Below are 20,567 nucleotides of genomic sequence, written 5' to 3'. Positions count from 1 at the left end.
TGGGTGTAGAGATTACTTAAGAGTAAAATCTTAAAAAAAAAAAAAAGCTTCTGCAGAGCAAAGGAAACTAAAAGGCAACCTATGGAATAGGAGAAGATATTTGCAAATGACATATCTGATAAAGGGTTAGTGTCCCAAATCAAGAACTTCTACAACTCAACATACAAAAAACCCCAAATAATCCAATTAAAAAATGGGCAGAAGTCATGAATAAACATTTCGCCAAAGAAGACATCCCAATGGCCAACACAGACATGAAAAGATGTTCAACATCACTCGGCATCAGGGAAATGCAAAACAAAACCACAATGAGATACCACCTCACACCAGTCAGAATGGCTAAAATCAAGAACACAAGAAACAAGTATTGGCAAGGATGTGGAGAAAAAGAAACCTTCGTCCACTGCTGGTGGGAATGCAAACTGGTGCAACCACTGTGGAAAACAGTATGGGGGGGGTCCTCAAAATATTAAAAATAAAATTACCCTATGATCGAGTAATTCCACTACTGGGTATTTATCCAAAGAATATGAAACCAATAATTTGAAAAGATATATGCATCCCTGTTTACTGCAGCATTATTTACAATAGCAAATTATGGAAGCAGCCCAAGTGTTCATCGATTGATAAATGGATAAAGAAGAGGTAGTGTGTATATACAGTGGAATACTACTCAGCCATAAAAAAGAATGAAATCTTGCCATTTGCAACAACATGGGTGGGGCCAGAAAATATAACGCTAAGCAAAATAAGTCAGTCAGAGAAAGACAAATACTGTATGATTTCACCCATATGTGGAATTTAAGAAACAAAATAACCAAGGAAAGGGGGGAAAAAAGAGAGAGAGAAACCAAGAAACAGACTCTTAACTACGGAGAAGAATCTGAGGGTCACAAGAGGTGAGGTGGGTGGGGGATGGGTGAAACAGGTGAAGGAAATTAAGGCTACACTTACCTTGACAAGCATTGAGTAACGTATAGAATTGTTGAATCACTATATTGTACACGTAAAACCAATATAACTATGTTAACTATACTGAAATAAAAAATAAAAAATAAAATACTAAATTAATTAAAAAATAAAAGAACGACATTATTTAAAAGAAAAAAACTCTAACTATGTATGGTGATAGATGTTAACTAGACCTATCTTGGTGATCATAAGGCAATACATACAAATATCAAATCATTATTTTGTACACCTAAAACTAATATGTTAAATGTTAATTATACCTCAATAAAAAAACAATGTAAACAAAATGATGCTATAGAAACATAAATATGTACCAAATAATACATGAGAAAAGATATCAAAATTGTATATCAATTTAAACTACTTTAAATACATAGACAAAAGAAATTTCCAAAATTTCTGGGGCGCCTGGGTGGCTCAGTTGGTTAAGTGACTGCCTTCGGCTCAGGTCATGATCCTGGAGTCCCGGGATCGAGTCCCGCATCGGGCTCCCTGCTCAGCAGGGAGTCTGCTTCTCCTTCTCACCCTCCTCCCTCTCATGCTCTCTGTCTCTCATTCTCTCTCAAATAAATAAATAAAATCTTTAAAAAAAAAAATTTCCAAAATGTCTTAGTTTTTGAGGTTAGGACATGAGAATTCAAGATTATTAGTTGTTGTTTAACGTTTACTCAGAAGATATTTTAAGGTTGAATTAATATAAAATAGTAACACTAAATAGTTAAATAAGTCTAAAATTAAATAAAACCATAGATACCACAGGATATTGTTACCCAAACAAAACAATTGCATATAGGAAGCATCTACAAATTGGTTGTTAGTTTCTTTAAAATTGTTGTTACAAAGCACTACAGAGAAGCCTACAAAGAAAGAACTCCAAAATAAATAAATACAGACACACAGAAAATTATAAATTACCTGCCACAGGAGGGACAATACCAGAAAAGTGCACTGTTGCATGTTCTCCATTAACTTCAACTCGTCGACCAATGACATCTGATGTCAAAGTGTCATTCATCATAATGCAGCCAGAATCCAAAATATGAGGAGATCTAGGAAGAAAATTACAAAATTGACAAGAATTAATAAAGATTAATAAAGTCCTTTAAAAAATGTTTTTTTCACTTCATTGAGATATTCTTGAAGTCAACACTCCTGATCAATTTAGTCTTCATATTTTGGTGAAAAGAAGGACCCATAGATGTATGTGCCATATTCCCATAATTTGATTTTACTTTACTCTCTAACTGTATTTTGATAATATTTTTTTTTAAATGTTGCTTAACTCCAGTTAGCTCACATCACATAACTTGTCTATTATGTCATTTACTGAAGGGGCTGGAAGGAACGAAGAATAGAAGACAAGGGGATAAAAGTAATCGAGAACAGGGAAAGAAAACAGGCAATATGGGCATTGTTGTCTCTTCAGGACGGGAGAAACACCCAAATCCATAGATATAGGAAGCAACACATATAATGAAAAATAAATTAAAAATTAAACCCTAGGGGCACCTGGCTGGCTCAGTTGGTGGAGCACGCAGCTCTGGATCTCTTGATCTGAGGGGGGGTCATGAGTTCAAGTACCACCTTGGGCATAGAGCTTACAAAAAAAAATTAAACTCTAATAAAAATGCAGAACCCTAAAATTAAAGACAAAGAGGTCTTAAAGGGAGACTGAGTGACAAGTATCCCTGATCTAGGGATGTTAACTAGATCCAACTCATACTTCACAGGAAAGCAGAAGACTGAGGAACATGTTAAATGACATTCCCAGGGTGTAGTCTGCCAAAATCCAGACAGTGGGGAACTCTACTGTCACACAAGTCTGTTTCTTCAACAAATAAAATGCAAGGAGAAAAAGAAAGACATGGAGCTCTGGAGAACAAACGGATTAAAACAAACTTAAGAAATATGTCAACCAATTGCAATATATGGAGACTTTATGTGATCCTAATTTTTTAAAACTGTAAATAATTTTAAAGTAAAAGAAATTATAAGGATATTAAAGATTTGAACACTGACTAGATTTGATATTAAAGAATAACTGTTTAAAAGTTGAAAATAGAGCTGCCCTACGACCCAGCAATTGCACTACTGGGTATTTACCCCAAAGATACAAATGTAGTGATCCGAAGGGGTATGTGCACCCCGATGTTTATAGCAGCAATGTCCACAATAGCCAACTATGGAAAGAGCCAAGATGTCCATCGACAGATGAATGGATAAAGAAGATGTGGTGTATATATACACAATGGAATACTATGCAGCCATCAAAAGGAATGAAATCTTACCATTTGCAAGGACGTGGATGGAACTGGAGGGTATTACGCTGAGCGAAATAAGTCAATCAGAGAAAGACATGTATCATATGATCTCACTGATATGAGGAATTCTTAATCTCAGGAAACAAACAGAGGGTTGCTGGAGTGTTGGGGGGGTGGGAGGGATGGGGTGGCTGGGTGATAGACACTGGGGAGGGTATGTGTTATGGAGAGCACTGTGAATTGTGTAAGACTGTTGAATCACAGACCTGTACCTCTGAAACAACTAATACATTATATGTTTAAAAAAAGAAGATAGTAGGAAGAGAGAAATGAAGGGGGGGATATTGGTGGGGGAGATGAACCATGAGAGACTATGGACTCTGAGAAACAAACTGAGGGTTCTAGAGGGGAGGAGGGTGGGGGAATGGGTTAGCCTGGTGGTGGGTATTAAAGAGGGCATGTACTGAATGGAGCACTGGGTGTTATACGCAAACAATGAATCATGGAACACTACATCAAAAACTAATGATGTAACAATAGCCAAACTGTGGAAAGAGCCAAGATGTCCATCGACAGATGAATGGATAAAGAAGATGTGGTATATATACACAATGGAATATTATGCAGCCATCAAAAGGAATGAGATCTTGCCATTTGCAATGACGTGGATGGAACTGGAGGGTGTTAGGCTGAGTGAAATAAGTCAATCAGAGAAAGACATGTATCATATGACCTCACTGATATGAGGAATTCTTAATCTCAGGAAACAAACTGAGGGTTGCTAGAGTGGTGGGAGGTGGGAGGGAGGGGGTGGCTGGGTGGGAGACATTGGGGAGAGTATGTGCTATGGTGAGTGCTGTGAATTGTGCAAGACTGTTGAATCACAGATCCGTACCTCTGAAACAAATAATGCAATATACGTTAAGAAAAAAAAAAAGAAGAAGATAGCAGGAGGGGAAGAATGAAGGGGAGTAAATCGGAGGGGGAGACGAACCATGAGAGACGATGGACTCTGAAAAACAAACTGAGGGTTCTAGAGGGGAGGGGGGTGGGGGGATGGGTTAGCCTGGTGATGGGTATTAAAGAGGGCACGTTCTGAGTGGAGCACTGGGTGTTATGCACAAACAATGAATCATAGAACACTACATCAAGAACTAATGATGTAATGTATAGTGATTAACATAACAATAAAAAATTTAAAGTAAAAAAAACCAATGATGTAATGTATGGTGATTAACATAACATAAAAAAAGAATAACTGTTTAAGATTCAATGAAATCCTTATCAAAATACCAATTGTATTTTTCACAGAACTAGAACAACCAATACTAAAATTTGTATGGAACCACAAAAGACCCCAAAATACCAAACAAATCTTGAGAAAGACAAGCCTGGAGGTATCACAATCCCAGATTTCAAGTTATATTACAAAGCTATAATAATCAAAACAGTGTGGTTCTGGCACAAAAAACAGACATTTAGATCAATGGAACAGAATAAAGAGCCCAGAAATAAACCCACGCTTATATGGTTAATCAATCTATGACAAAAGAGACAAGAGTATACAACGGGAAAAAGACAGTTTCCTCAACAAATGGTGCTGGGAAAACTGGACAGCTACATGCAAAAATGAAACTGGACCACTTTCTTATACCATACACAAAAATAAACTCAAAATAGATTAGACCAAAATTGAGTCCTGAAACCACAAAACTCCTAGAAGAAAACATAGGCAGTAATTTCTTGGACGTCGGCCTTAGCAACATTTTTCTAAATATGTCTTCTGAGGCAAGGGAAACAAACACAAAAATAAACTATTGGGATTACATCAAAATAAAAAGCTTCTGCAAAGCAAAGGAAACAGTCAACAAACCAAAAGGCAACCTACTGAATAGGAGAAGATATATGTAAATGATATATCTGATAAGGGGTTAATATCCAAAATACATAGAGAACTTACACAACTCAACACCAAAAATACAAATGATCCAATTAAAATGGGCAGAGGACCTGAATAAATATTTTTCCAAAGAAGACATACAAATGGCCAACAGATACATGAAAGGATGCTCAACATCACTCATCATCACGGAAATGCAAATCAAAACTACAATGAGATATCTATCACCTTATACCTGTTAGAATGGCTAGTATCAAAAAGATAAGAAATAACAAGTGTCAGTAAGGATGTGGAGAGAGGAACCCTTGTGCATTGCTGGTGGGAATGTAAATTGGTGCAGCCACATGGAAAACAGTATGGAGTTTCCTCAAAAAATTAAAAATAGAATTACCATATGACTCAGCAATTCCACTGCTGGGCATCTACTCAAAGAAAATGAAAACAATAAAAATTTGAAAAGATGTATGTGATGTGGGAAAACAAAGGCAAAAGAAAAATTAAATTTCCTTACTACTTACAACCCATTAACAGGTCCTTGAAACAGGCAGATAGGCAGTGACCTTCCTCTAGGGACTCAACTACCTCGATGTTCATACTTTGCTAAGGGCAAAAGGCAATCTTAGCCCGACCCCCAGGATCCTGTAAGTCTACTTTAACATATAAAAATTCTTTTGGAAACTTCCTTTATCTCTACCCCCCAAGATACCTGTTGGCAGTCATCCCTCAAGCATATGACCCTCTGATATACATTTGAAGGGTCTCATGACTCAGGTTTTTCCAAACATTAATAAATGACCTTATCCTAACAATAGCTAGCCCCTCAAGGTCCTAGAAACCCTGCTTCCAAAATCCCTTAGACTTATGCTTTCCCGAACCCCCTCTCAACCTGAAAGTATATAATCAGCCACTCCTCATGACCCCAGTGTAGCTCTCTGCCCACGGGTCCTGTCCCCAAGCTTTAATAAAACCCCGTTTTGCACCAACGACATCTCAAGAATTCTTTCCTGGACATTGGCTTCAAACCCTAACATCCTTCTTACATCATATGCACCCTCGAAGTAATTCCAATAACCAAGATGTAGAAGCAACCTAGGTGTCCACTGATAGGCGAATGGATAAGGAAGAAAGGTGTGTGTAGACACACACACACACACACACACAATGAATGTATGCAGTCATAAAAAAAAGTGGGATTATGCCATTTGCAACAACATAGATGGATCTAGAGGGTATTAAGCTAAGTGAAATTAAGTCAGACTGAAAAAGACCAATACCATACAATTTCACTCATATGTGGAATCTACAAAAAAAAATGAATAAACAAACAAAAAGCTGAATCAGACCTTAAATACAGAGAACTGATGTTTGCCGGGGGCGGAGGGGGGGGGGCAACATGGAAGATATAGTTTTCCAGTTATGGAATGAGTAAGTCAGGACTAGAGGGCACAGCATAGGGAGTACAGTCAATGACATCATAATAGCCTTCTGTGGTGACAGACGGTAGCTACACTTGTGGTGAGCATAGCATAATGTATAAAGAAATTGAATCACAATGTTGTATACCTGAAGCTAATGTACTACTGTGTATCAACTATACTCAAAATAATTTTTAAAATAAATAATAAAAATAAAGATTCAGGGGCGCCTCAGTGGCGCAGTGGGTTAGGCGTCTGCCTTCAGCTCAGGTCATGATCTCAGGGTCCTGGGGTGGAGCCCCATGGCAGGCTCTCAGCTCGGTGGGGAGTCTGTTTCTCCCCCTCACTCTCCCTCTGTGCTCTCTCTCCCTCTCACAAATAAATAACTAAAATCTTTAAAAAAAAAATAAAGATTCAAATGTAAAAAAATTTAAATGCTTAAATTTAACTATAATTACGCTAATTGTTTTCACTAGTTTTTTTTTTTTTTAAGATTTTAGTTATTGGGGCGCCTGGGTGGCTCAGTCGTTAAGCGTCTGCCTTCGGCTCAGGTCATGATCCCGGGGTCCTGGGATCAAGCCCCGCATCGGGCTCCCTGCTCCATGGGAAGCCTGCTTCTCCCTCTCCCACTCCCCCTGCTTGTGTTCCCTCTCTCACTGTGTCTCTCTCTATCAAATAAATAAATAAAATCTTTTAAAAAAAAGATTTTAGTTATTTGTCAGAAAGAGAGAGAGAGCACAAGCAGGGGGAGTGGCAGGCAGAGGGAGAAGCAGACTCCCTGCAGAGCAGGGAGCCTGATGCGGGACTTGATCTCAGGACCCCAGGATCATGACCTGAGCCGAAGGCAGACGCTTAACCGACTGAGCAACGGAGGCATCCCAGTTTTCACTAGTTTTAATGTCTTTTTCGATTTTCATTACAATGTGAATAGAATGTTCTTACAATTGAAATAGATATGTAATTTCTGTTCTACTTCTTTTATTAACAGTGTGAACATTTTTCCATATAGCCACAGAATCATATTAATCTCTTTAATGTTGACCTGTAGATACAAGTTACTTAATCATTTCTCTATTGCTATATGTTTCCATTGTTTACTATCCCAAAGAAAACAGCTAAAAACATCTTCATGTTTAAATTATTCTTGTCCTTTGAAGTATTTCCTTGGGAAAAATTCTTGAGACAATTATTCAAAGTAAATAAATATATTTAAGATTTGCAAAAGCCATGGCCAAACCATCCATCCAAAACAAAACAAAACAAAACAAAAAAGTTAAATACTGACAATGACACTAAGAGAAAATCTACTTGTTTACTTGTCTCTATAAAGTCTTAGGAATTCCCATGAAGAACTTTCAAATCAGGTCTTCTCTATCCTATACTATCCTATACAGCTCATTTATTTATTTTTCAAGTAATCTCTACACCTAATGTGGGGCTTGAACTCATGACCCCGAGATCAAGAGTTGTATGCTGACCCAGATACCCCTTGTGCAACTAATTATTGAAGTAGGACTTAACACGTGGTAACATATGTGTAAAGGTAGGACTTTACATTTATATATATTAAACATTAAACAATCCAACATTAATTATCTCTCCCAGTTCTGTCCTGTCCAATTTTTCTATGATCAAAGACAAAACATGTGTGTGTGTGTATGTGTATGACCCATATATATATATGACCCTGACCAAAGACAGAACTCACACAAATTGTGGGTAAAACGTTTTAGTTACAAGCCCTCCTATTATCCAGTTCACATGCAAGAATGTCATGAGCTTTGTGAAATGCTCCCCTAAAATCAAACCCCACCGTCAGACCCAGAGTATGCTGTCAGTCAGAGGAGTGGGGTGAGGGAAGGGATCTCTTTACTCTTTAACTTACACACCTCTGAGTTGTATGAGTTATATTTGGAAGGAATAGCTATTATTTGTTTTATTAACAATAATGAGGCAGGAGGAAAGGAAAGATGATGAAAAGTGAAAGAAATGATGCACTGCTCTCTACAAATTTCCCTGGCTTGCCAGGGAATTACAATCCAAAAGACAAACAAGGTAAATTTAGCCAAGACTCACTAAACTCTTCCTGGCTCCTTAGAATTACTGCTTTTCTAAATGTTCACAAAACATCTTTCCTGGAAGTTCTAGTTCCCCTTGTTTGTTACTCCTTAAAGATTATGAACAGGAATTTTTGCAATTGTATTTGCCAGTTCTTTCATAAATTTCTAGATGTAATTTCTCTTGGAATGCAGACTAATTCAAAGATGTACTTATTTATTTGTATATAACACACGCACGCGTGTGTTGGGAGGGCAGAGGGAGAGGGACAAGCAGACTCCCTGCTGAGCTAGGAGCCTGCTACGGACGCGGGGCTCGATCCCAGGACCCTGAGATCGTGACCTGAGCCAAAGGCTTAACTGACGGAGCCACCCAGGCGCCCCTAGAATGCAGACTAATTCAAAATGGCCAAATGCTATCCTATCTCTTATCTTCAACATGCTTTTAACTAGATTTTTTTTTTTTTTTTGGCCAAGACAGGAAATCATTCTCCACAGAAATGACAAAGCATAAGAAATTGCTACAATCTGCTACTTTTCTGTCCTCTCTTATGCTACATTAAATATATTTTTAAAAGATGACGCAAAGGTGCCAAAATATTAACAATCATTAAATAAAGGCAACCAGTATCTGGGTGTTTCCTATGTTTCAAAATATTCAGGATTTAAAGTTACAAACATATACTAGTACACCCAAGGAGTAGGCTCTCTTGTACTACTTTTTAGTCTAGATCGATCCCAAAAGCTTCTTTTCTTGTGTTCACATTTTTTCACAAGTTGATTTTGAGGCTCAACCTTACTAATATTTTTCTTAAGAAGTCTATTCAAGGGCGCCTGGGTGGCTCAGTTGGTTGAGCGACTGCCTTCGGCTCAGGTCATGATCCTGGAGTCCCGGGATCGAGTCCCGCCTCGGGCTCCCTGCTCCGCAGGAAGCCCGCTTCTCCCTCTCCCACTCCCCCTGCTTGTGTTCCCTCTCTCACTGTGTCTGTCAAATAAATAAATAAAGTCTTTAAAAAAAAAAAAAGTCTATTCAAGTGCCTGAAAGTCACTGGCTAGATGGTCTCTTTTTCCATTTCAGTAATCCTCGTATTTTTCTAGGCATATCTCACTGAATTTTTTAAATGAATGATACTCAAAAGTATAAAAAGGAATACACTGAAAGTTTCCCTTCCACTCCCGCTAGTCATTATCTCTTCCTGCTGGCAACAGCTTTATTAGTACCTTATATATACTTCCATACCCATTTTATGTTTATACATGCCGGTATTTTCCTTCTTTCTTTACACAAATAATACCATACTATATATGTGGTTCTGTTCCTTACATTTTCATTCAGTAATATAACCTGGAAATTTATCCACAGCCATGTCAGGAGCTTTTAAATGTTTTCTGGCTCCATAGTATTTGTATAGATTCACCAGGATTTAACCAGTCTTCAAACTGATGGACTTCAGTTACTCCCAAGTTTTTGCTACTACAAATAATACTGCAAAGACCAAACCTGCTCATTTATTTTTTTATAGCTGTGCAAAAATATCTGTAAGAAACATTCTCAAAGCGGGTATTGCTAAGTCAAAGGGTATGTGCATTTTTAATGTTGATAGGTAATAACAAATGTCCCTAAAGTGGCTGTGCCAATTTACTGTCCTATCAGCACTCTACTGAGCCCCTGTATCACCACATTGCCCTTCACAAAACATTAACACATTTTTGGTTAATTGTCAGTCTGCTAAGTGAAATATACATTTTACTTACATTTTCTTTTATTAAGGAAGCTGAGCATCTATTCATTTTGATTCCCTTTTCTATGAACTAACTGTTCACATCCTTTACCCATTTTCCTATTGGTTTATTGATCTTTCTCATAATCTGTTTTTAAAATCTAAATGGTGGGGCGCCTGGGTGGCTCAGTCGTTGGGCGTCTGCCTTCGGCTTGGGTCATGGTCCTGGGATTGAGCCCCGCATCGGGCTCCCTGCTTGGCAGGAAGCCTGCTTCTCCCTCTCCCACTCCCCCTGCTTGTGTTCCCTCTCTCGCTCTGTCAAAAAATAAATAAAATCTTTAAAAAATAAAAAATAAATAAAATCTAAATGGTTTCCTATATGTTCTTCATGACGAGATGACTACATAATTCCTCAAATATGTGAAAAGAACTGAGAGGAAGGACACAAGCAGATACTTTACAACCATGTTCACAGTGCTATTATTCACAAAGACCCAAGAGATGGAACTAACCCAAATATCAATGTGGTGTATGCATACAATGGAATATTATTCAGCCTTAAAAAGAAAGGGAATTCTGCCACATGCTACAACATGGATGAACCCTGAGGACACCATGTTAAGTGAAGTAAGCCAGTAAGGACAAATACTGTATGAGTCCACTTAAAAGAAGTACCTAGAGTAGTCAAATTCATAGAGAAAGTAGAATTGTGGTTGTCAAAGGCTGTGGGGAGGGGGAAAGTGTTGTTTAATGGCTAAGAGTTTCAGTTTTGCAAAATGAAAGGAGTTCTGGAGACAGATGGTGGTGATGGTTGCACAACAATGTGAATGTACTTAACACTACTGAACTGTAGCACACTTAAAAATTGTTAAAATGGTCTGGGGCGCCTGGCTGGCTCAGTCGGTGGAGAGTGCCACTCTTGATTTCAGGGCTGTGAGTTCAAGCCCCACTCCGGAGGTAGAGATTACTTAAAATGGTCTGGGGCGCCTGGCTGGCTCAGTCAGTGGAGTATGCCACTCTTGATCTCAGGGCTGTGAGTTCAAGCCCCACTCTGGAGGTAGAGATTACTTAAAATGGTCTGGGGCGCCTGGCTGGCTCAGTCAGTGGAGCATGCCACTCTTGATCTCAGGGCTGTGAGTTCAAGCCCCACTCTGGAGGTAGAGATTACTTAAAAATAAAATCTTAAAAAAAAATTAAGATGGTCAATGTTATCTGTATTTTAGCACAATTTGAAAAATAATACGAAATTTAATTCCCAATATTTTAAGTTTTGTAGAGTTTTGATTTGCTTCAGCTTTAATTGGGACACCGGATTGTGAAATCAAACCACACGTCTGGCTCTGTGCTCAGCGTGGACTCCATTTGGGATTCTCTGTCTCTCCCTCTCCCCCTCTGCCTCCCCCTCTCCCCACACCCTCTCATGCGTGCATGCTCTCTCTCTCTCTCAAATACATAAATAAAATCTTTAAAAAAAAAAGATGGGAAGGAATATATCTAAGTGGTTAAATCGTGACCACCAGAAATTCAGACTTAAGGGAGGTCAAGGTTAATATCTGGTATTAATGGGTTCAAGAAAACATAGATGGATCTCCCAAAAACTGGGAACAATACAATAAGGGACAGTCCAAGTGGACGCTTCTCAGAAACCCAGACTGCATCTAGGAAGCCTCGTCAAAGAAACATAGTACAAGTCATGCAACTGGGGATCAGGGCCAACTAACAAGAACTGAGTGAGACCTCACTCTCATCAGGTAGTTGGAGTACTGGACGGATTACCTGGACAGAGCCTAAGTGAGATATTTTTTACCCTAAGTCCATAGGTTCTCAAGGTATCTTCTAACTGAAGATATTCATTAACTTCTCACTGAAATTTAGCATTTTCCAAAATTGTGCACATAGGCCAAAAAATCAGTTGGATTAGTAGCACCTGTGACCACACATATTTTATTTTTTTAAATAGTTTTTTTTTAAGATTTTTATTTATTTATTGAGAGAGAGAGAGAGAATGGTAGAGAGAGAGCATGAGAGGGAGAAAGGTCAGAGGGAGAAACAGACTCCCTGCTGAGCAGCGAGCCCAACACGGGACTCGATCCTGGGGCTCCAGGATCATGACCTGAGCCGAAGGCAGACGCGCAACCAACTGAGCCACCCAGGCGCCCAACCACACATATTTTATATCACACTGCAGCTATTACAGATATCTCAAGATATAAGTAACATGCATCACTATTTCAAAATTACAATATTAGACCTGCCACTAGATTTTTGTCATTTAATATATTAATGAACACATGATATTACAATTTTTAAGTATTTTGATAACTTTATTTCACATAACTGGATTTCAACTGAAATCTTAGGTATTTTCTACCCCCACCCCCAAGTTTTTATTTAAATTCCAGTTAGTTAACATATGGTGTAATACTAGTTTCAGGTGCAGAATTTGGTGATTCAGGGCTTTCATACAAGACCCGGTGCTCATCACAGGTGCCCCCCTTAATCCCCATCACCTATTTCACCCATCCCCCACCCACCTGCCCTCTGGTGACCATCAGTGTGTTCCCTATAATTAAGAGTCTGTTTCTTGATCTTCCTCTTTTGTTTCCCCCATGTTTGTTTGTTTTTTTCTTAAATTACACACAAGTGAATTCATATGGTATTTGTCCTTCTCTTGACTTGTTTCGCTTAGCATTATACTCTCTAGCTCCACCCACATGGTTGCAAATGGCAAGATTTCCTTCTTTTTTATGGCTGATACTCTATTGCATACATATGCCACATCTTCTTTATCCATTCATCAGTTGATGGACATTTAGGTTCTTTCCACAATTCGGCTATTGTTGATGATGCTGCTATGAACATTGGGATACATATACTCCCTTTGAATCTGTATTTTTGTATCCTTTGGTAAATACCTAGTAGTGCAATCGCTGGATCATAGTGTAGTTCTATTTTTAACCTTTTGAGGAATCTCCATACTGTTTTCTACAGTAGCTGCACCAGTTTGCAGTCCCAACAACAGTGCAAGGGGGTTCCCCTTTCTCCACATCCTCACCAACACCTGTTGGTGTGTGTGAGGTGATATCTCATTGCAGTTTTGATTTGTATTTCCCTGATAGTGAGTGATGTTGAGCATCTTTTCATGTGTCTGTTAGCCATCTGGATGTCCTTTGGAAAATGTCTATTCATATCTTCTGCCCATTTCTTAACTGGATTATTTGGGTTTGGGGTGCTGAGTTTTATAAGTTCTTTACATGAAATCCTATGTATTTTCTGTATTTAAAAACACTTTAGGACACCTGGGCAGCTCAATCAAGCGTCTGCCTTCAGCTCAGGTCATGAACTCAGGGTCCTGGGATTGAGCCCCATGTCAGGCTCCCTGCTCAACAGGGGGTATGCTTATCCTCTCCTTCTGCCCCTCCCCCACTTGTGCTCTCTCGCGTTCTCTCTCTCTAATATATAAATAAATTCTTTAAAAAAAACACACACACTTTTTTTATGGCTGGCTCAGTCGGTAGAGTGTGTGACTCTTGATCTCGGGCTTTTGAGTTCAAGCTCCATATTGGGTGTAGAGATTACTTAAAAATAAAATCTTAAAAAAATTCTAAAGTGCTCCCAAGATTTATCAGACTGCTAAAGGTCTTTATCCTAGATAAAGAATCAAAGAAACTTTGATGACATGAGAGGAGTTTGGTGGTAAGTCTCCAACATATAGCACATGCTTTCATTTTTCTTATCTTAACTGCACAATATTCATTCAAAATGTTAACAATTTCTTTAACTCTTCTAAAAATTCTTCTAAAAATGACTGTTATTGTTTAAAAGCGGAAGAATCCACTGGGAAAGTCACCTGGCAAAGGCACCTGAACAAAGAGTAAGAGTTCGATCTATACCATCGAAACAGTTCTCACCTATTTTCCGCCTTTTCAGCCCAGCAGCTAACCCTTGTGGGAAGTGCACTCTCTGCCTGGTGGGCTGTCACTCACCCACTACAGGAGTGGACACATGGCCCGGGACAGCCAATATGATGACTCCTCACCTCCATTTCCTTGCATATAGCAACTGGTCCACATGTAAAGATCCTAACCCAAGGAGAGTCAGTCTTTTAGAAAATGACATGGGCTCTTGAAGAGAGGATCCATCTCTCTTTCCCAAGACCTTAAAACAAAAGGACCACTTAAACCTGGAATAGCTGAGAGGTACCTCTGCCACTATTTGGAAAAATCTGTCTGAAAATAAGGCCAAAAAAGAAAGTGGAGTTGATCCAACTATGCCTAAAGCCTTTCATTAGCCCAGTTAAATGAACCAGTAAAGTCTTTCTTTTGTTTACATGAGTTTGAGCAGTTTCTTTCTCCCTCGACTGAAAGAATTAAGATATTTGTTCCTATGTAATATGGACATTATATGCAGCCAGTCTGCTGGAGAGAAATTCAACCTTGTCCACTACATGCTAGTTATAGGACACTGGATAATCCAATATGTGTCTCAGTTTTCTCATCTTTGTAAAATGTAGATGGTATTAGGACCTACTTCACAGGGCTGTTGTGAGAATTAAACAAGTTTTTATGTGTAGAAGTGCTCAACATAAATGTGGCCATTAAGATCTCTTAATGATTAAGATTGTTAACATCATAAATTAGATTCTATACTTAGATAAGGGGAAAATATTCCATAAATCCAAAGAAATATATCACAAATTCAGAATAACAGTAGCTGACATGGGAAGTTTAATTGCAGTAAGTCAGGGCACCTGGGTGGCTCAGTCGGTTAAGCGTCTGCCTTCGGCTCAGGTCATGAGCCCAAGGTCCTGGGATCGAGCCCCCCATCCCGGCTCCCTGATAAGCAGGGAGCCTGCTTCTCCCTCTGCCTCTTCCCCTCCCCCCCCGCTCGTGCTGTCTCTCTCTCTCTGTCTCTCTCTAATAAAAAAAAAAAAAAAAAAAATTACCACCCAAGGGGCGCCTGAGTGGCTGCCTTCGCTCAGGTCGTGGTCCCAGGGTCCTGGGCCCGAGCCCCACATTGGGCTCCCTGCTCGGCGAGGAGCCTGCTTCTCCCTCTCCCTGCCTCTCTGCCTACTTGTTTTCTCTCTGTATCTCTCTGCCAAATAAATAAAATCTGGAAAAAAAAATTACCACCCCAAAATGTGACAACTTCCAAGTATTTAGCCCAATTTTTTTTAAAGCAAGCTCTACCCCCAATGCGGGGCTCAAATTCACAACCCCAAGATCAAGAGTCACATGCCCTACCAAATGAGCCAGCAAGGCGCCCATTATTTAGCACAGTTTTAAACAAATGCTGTTTTAAAAATCTGTTCTTTTTGAAGTGTTTTTAGTTGTGGTAAAATACACATAAAATTTATCATCTTAACCATTTTTAAGTGTAGAATTCAGTAGCATTAGATATATTCACATTGTTGCGCAACCAATAACCAAAACCTCATCCAGCCAAATTGAAACTCTATACCCATTCAACAACTCCCATAACCCTCTCTCCCCAGCCCCCACTTTGTTTTTATGAACTTGACTACTCGAGGTATCTCATATAAGTGGAATCAAACAGTATTTGTCTTTGTGACTGGCTTATTTCACTTACCATAATGTCTTTGCTGTGTTTTTATGCTAAATGTCAAAGCCCGTCTCCAAGTTGTACTACAGCCTCACAGATTCTGCCTTCCCAAACTGAATTGTCTCATATTTAAGTAGGTCCTCCAAAAAGCTTTAAGCATTTCCTAAGAGGCCAAAAGCACTCCTTCTCTCTAAAACACCAATAACTAAAATCTACACCAAACCCACGATTTTTATGACAAAACTGTATGAATGCGAATAAGATTAATCAATAACTTTGTGCCCTTTCTCTACACACTTTTAAATACCAGCAAATCTCTCCAAACCACTTCTCCACAAATTTATCCCAGCCATTCCTAATAATTGGCAAACCATGATGTTTCTCCTTTCCGGTAGACCCTATTTACTCTCTGGGCCATGGTTTTTTTTTTTCAAGTTAAATTCAAGTTAGTTAACATATAGTGTATTATTAGTTTCACTCTCTGGGTTATAGTCATTGCACACTTACTGTCTGCCATATTGTTTTCTAGTGGACTCTTGCATATTTCCCAGCAAAATGCTAAAGCAGGAAAAGTACCATATACTTTTTAAAAAACAAACTCTGAAGTGCTAAGTATACAACAAATATTCTATTAAAGTGTATGATAAACTGACTTTAATAAATCAAACAGAAGGGGCACCTGGGTGGCTCAGTCGGTTAAGCGGCTGCCTTGGGCTCAGGTCATGATCTCAGGATCCTGGGTTGAGCCCCTACTCAGGGGGGAGCCTGCTTCTCCCTCTCCCTCTGACCTTCCTGCCCCCTCTCGCCCCCCACTCATGTTCTCTCTCTCTCAAATAAATAAAATCTTTAAAAAAATAATCAAAAAGAAAAAATCAAAACCACCAGAAAATAGTAACAACTCTAGTTTTATTGTTGAACATTTACACCTTACAAAAATAACTAAGTATTGAGATGATCCAAGAAGCCTGTTTAAAATCAGTAAAAGGTAAAAACAATATTGTGCTGCAGGGTTAAGATTCACTTAAGATTGAATTAGATTCAATTAAGTATGCATGACTAAATTAAAAATTAAAAAGTTAGCCCTATAAGTACAGAAACAGAGTACATAGAGTAACAGATCTTCCAAAGAAGTAGAAAAGAAAAAATGAAAAGAGAAAACAAACAAGATCAAACCTCAATCCAAAAAAGGCAAGAAAGGAGGGGAAAAAAATCAAAGTATCAAGTGTAAGATGGTAGAAAAAGTCCAAATCCATTCATTCAACAGTTACATTATGGAAAATCTACCAAAAGCCAGATACTATTTTAGGCACGAGGAATACAGCAGTTAACAAAACATACAAAAATATCTGCCCTCAGGAAGATTCTATCCTCGTGGGGGAAACACAATAAACCAGACAAATGAATAAACCACATGGCATGTCAAACGATGGTAAGCACAATGACAATGACTACAATGGAGATGTAAGGGAAGGCTACGTGGGGGAAGACCTCACTGAGAAGCTAATATTCCAAAAAATATGAGGGAGTTAAGGGATTAAACCATGTACACAGATGGGGGGGAGAGCATTCCAGGCAAAGGAACCCCAACTGCAAATATCCTGAGGCTGGGATGTGCTTGAGGAGGCCAGAGAATAGAGAAAAGAGGAGCAGTAGCAAGAGATGAGATCAGAGGTAAAACAGGAGGGGATCATACAGGACCTCGGGGGCCACTCTACCAACTTTTGGCTTTTACTCTGAGTGAAATGGGTAGTCCCTGCAGGATTTTTTGAAAGGAGGGCAATAATTATTATTTTTTTTTTTTAAAAGAGGATCATTTTAGATGCTGTGATGAAAAGAGACTAAGGAGAAAAAGCAGACTAGTTAGGCGGCTATGGCAGTAATCCAGGTGAAAGACAAGCTGTAAATTGGACTAGTGGAAGTGATGAGAAAAGCTTGGGAGTCTGAACAGACTCTGAAGGCGAAGGGCACAGGATCTGCTGATAAATTCTATGTGTGGTGTGAAAGAGATGAGTCATGGATGACTCCAAAAGTTTGGGCCTGAACAAATACCTCAGTAATGACAATGAATAAGTACAAAAACCTGCCAGTCAAAAGGCAGAGCCTGTCGACTTGGATTTTTAAAAATCCCCAGCGATATGCTGTTTATAAAAGCATAGAGAAAGATTAAAAGTAAAATGATGGGGAACGTTGAGACAAATATCAAATGACAGCGGCCTTGCTATACTAATGTCAGACGGAGGAGAAGTCGGCTCTCTTAATCTCCTCTTTCTTTAACAGTTTAGCATTTGTGCACCCTGTCTTCCCGACACTTCCCGAGACTGTTGTTCCTTCGGGGACAGGGATGTCACACCCTCGTATGGACCCACCCACAACTTAGACCAATCCCCAGCTGGTGGTAATTAACTATTTCAAAATGTTCAATGTTCTGCACCTACTTCACGTTATTTCTCCTCCGTCAGAGATGTTAAGTGATTTGGAACTTCAGGGCCGTTTCTCTAGCCTGAGCAATTTCCCTCTTCCGAAGTGACACGCCAGCAAGGCTTCTACTTCTTCTAAGTGCTGGGCGCCTCTGCGGGTCCCGCTCCCTCGCCCGCGGCCCGAGCTGGGGCCCCCGCCCGCCCGGACTCCCTTCCAGCCGGCGAGTCTGGGTCTAGTCGGGGCTGCAGGGAGCAGGCAACGCCCAACTCTGACAACCTGAGAAGTTTCTAGGAGAGGACAGAAGGAGCGAAGCACTGCAGGGTGACGCCCCGGCCACAGGCCAGCCACCAACGCTTGGCTCCCGCAGACCCGCAGCCCCTCCGAAGCTCACCTGCCCCGCGGCTAGCCCGGGTGGTCGGAGCCGCGACCCTCGCTCGCGCCGGTCCGCAGCGAAGCTTCCGGCTTTGGCCGGAAATGTTTCTTTAGGGAGACAGGAAGTCCCGCCTCCGTGGCATGAGCCGCGGCCGCTGGAGCTCAGGCGTGAACGTAATAGGCGAGGGTGTTGGCAGCGGAGAGATGTTAGGTTCTTCCACCCAAACCTGGGCAGGCTCTCGGCCCCTGTCCTACATAGCTGATTCCCGCAAACTCAGGATGTCAGAACAACTCAATGACCGTGCATGTTCTGGTTTACTTGTTTTTCAGTACCATGTTTATTCAGAGTCTGCCACGCACAAAGCGTGTCGTCACAGAGAAAAAAACAGTGTTGAGGGGCGCCTGGGTGGCTCGGTGGGCTGAGCGTCTGCCTTCGCCTGGGATCAGGTCCCGCATCGGGCTCCCTGCTCAGCTGGGAGTCTGCTTCTCCCGCTGTGTTCTCTCTCTCATGTTCTCTCTCAAGTAAATTAAAAAAAAAAAAAAATCTTAAAAAAAAAATAAAAATAGGGGCGCCTGGGTGGCTCAGTCGGTTAAGTGTCTGCCTTCGGCCCAGGTCATGGTCCCAGGGTCATGGAATCGAGTCCCACATCGGGCTCCCTGCTCAGCGGGAAGCCTGCTTCTCCCTCTCTCACTCCCCCTGCTTGTGTTCCCTCTCTCGCTGTGTCTCTCTGTCAAATAAAATCTTTAAATAAATAAAGAAAAAAGAAAAAAAAGTGTTGATGCTTCAAAAGCTAAAAATAATAATAATAATAATTAGGTAAAACATAAGGCAGAATAAAACTAAATACAATAATAGAGCAAATTCCATAGGCATGTTACTTTCTAAGCCTCAGTATTCTCCTATGTAACTAGCTCAATGGATCAACTGGTTTGTTGTGAGGATCAAATGAGATGACACAAATAAACTTTTAGCAATGGTGATTAAAGCACACAGTACCTGTGATGTTGTTCTCACTAGTTGAAAATAGGAGGCCTTTCACCCACCCGAGGGAAAATTGAATAAAAACTCAGGGAGGTAGCATTCATACTATTAAAGTTGAGAAGAATTTCAGTACATGAGATAGATACCCATGTGAACCTGTAAAAACTGCTTTTGTTGATTAATGAAAGGGCACAGGATGAAAAACCTTGCTCTCTAGAACAAACTTTCAGGAGCTTTGTTGTTTGAAATCCTATCAGTAAGAAAGGAACATCCCTCTCCTGCCTGGCTGAGCTGAGCCATGTGGATCATTTTGACACTTTCCCAGCCTAGGTATAGAGCTTCACATAAGGGGTTTTCAGATATAACATTCCATATTTATTTTAACTTTGTAGTTGTCAAGGATTCTAGACCTTAGAGTCTGCTTCACAGCCCAGACAAGAGCCTCCCTAATTCTTACCTATACTCCAACCAATCCTGTGCTATCCCTGTCTCTTCCCCACCTTTTTTTTAGTTAGACTTCCCCAGTTGCTCTGGTGTTGTGGTCTCACTTGTTTCAGCCAGTTAATAAACCTGACTTTGTTAGACTATAGGTTTGTCTTTCATGGGCTTTATCACTGTTTATTTTGACCAAGCTTCTTGCACTCATGAAGGTTGGAGGACACTTTTAACCCTAACTTAGACAAAAACTGAATCAGAATAAAGGCAAATGATTTACTGACATTCATATGTGCCCTAAAAAGAGCTGTGGACTTTTTAACCTGAAGGTTTTAAAATTGCCTTTTGGGGACACCTGGGTGGCTCAGTCGGTTAAGCGTCTGCCTTCGGCTCAGGTCATGATCCCAGGGTCCTGGAATCGATTCCCGCATAGGGCTCCTTGCTGAGCATGGAGCCTGCTTCTCCCTCTGCC

General features: G+C 40.1%; 1 protein-coding gene across 2 annotated transcripts in view; it reads right to left on the bottom strand.

The window, feature by feature from the left end:
• The window catches only part of TBCE (tubulin folding cofactor E), a 70,310-nt gene extending 51,530 nt beyond the window's left edge, over positions 1 to 18,780 (bottom strand). For both annotated transcript variants that reach the window (XR_003609495.2, XM_028104472.2), the window contains exons 1-2: positions 18,698 to 18,780; positions 1,888 to 2,021 (exon numbers count right to left, since the gene is read on the bottom strand). Coding sequence is in view for 1 of the 2 variants with exons in the window: in XM_028104472.2 (XP_027960273.2) it covers positions 1,888 to 1,990 (103 nt within the window). In the remaining variant the exon portion in view is untranslated. The remainder of the gene's footprint in view (positions 1 to 1,887; positions 2,022 to 18,697) is intronic.
• Positions 18,781 to 20,567: the final 1,787 nt, after the last annotated feature.

Source organism: Eumetopias jubatus, unplaced genomic scaffold, assembly GCF_037043125.1.
Source record: "Eumetopias jubatus isolate StellerSeaLion01/CBP00866 unplaced genomic scaffold, mEumJub1_p1.0 scaffold_17, whole genome shotgun sequence".
Lineage (NCBI taxonomy): Eukaryota > Metazoa > Chordata > Mammalia > Carnivora > Otariidae > Eumetopias > Eumetopias jubatus.
This window is presented reverse-complemented; position numbering and strand designations above follow the sequence as displayed.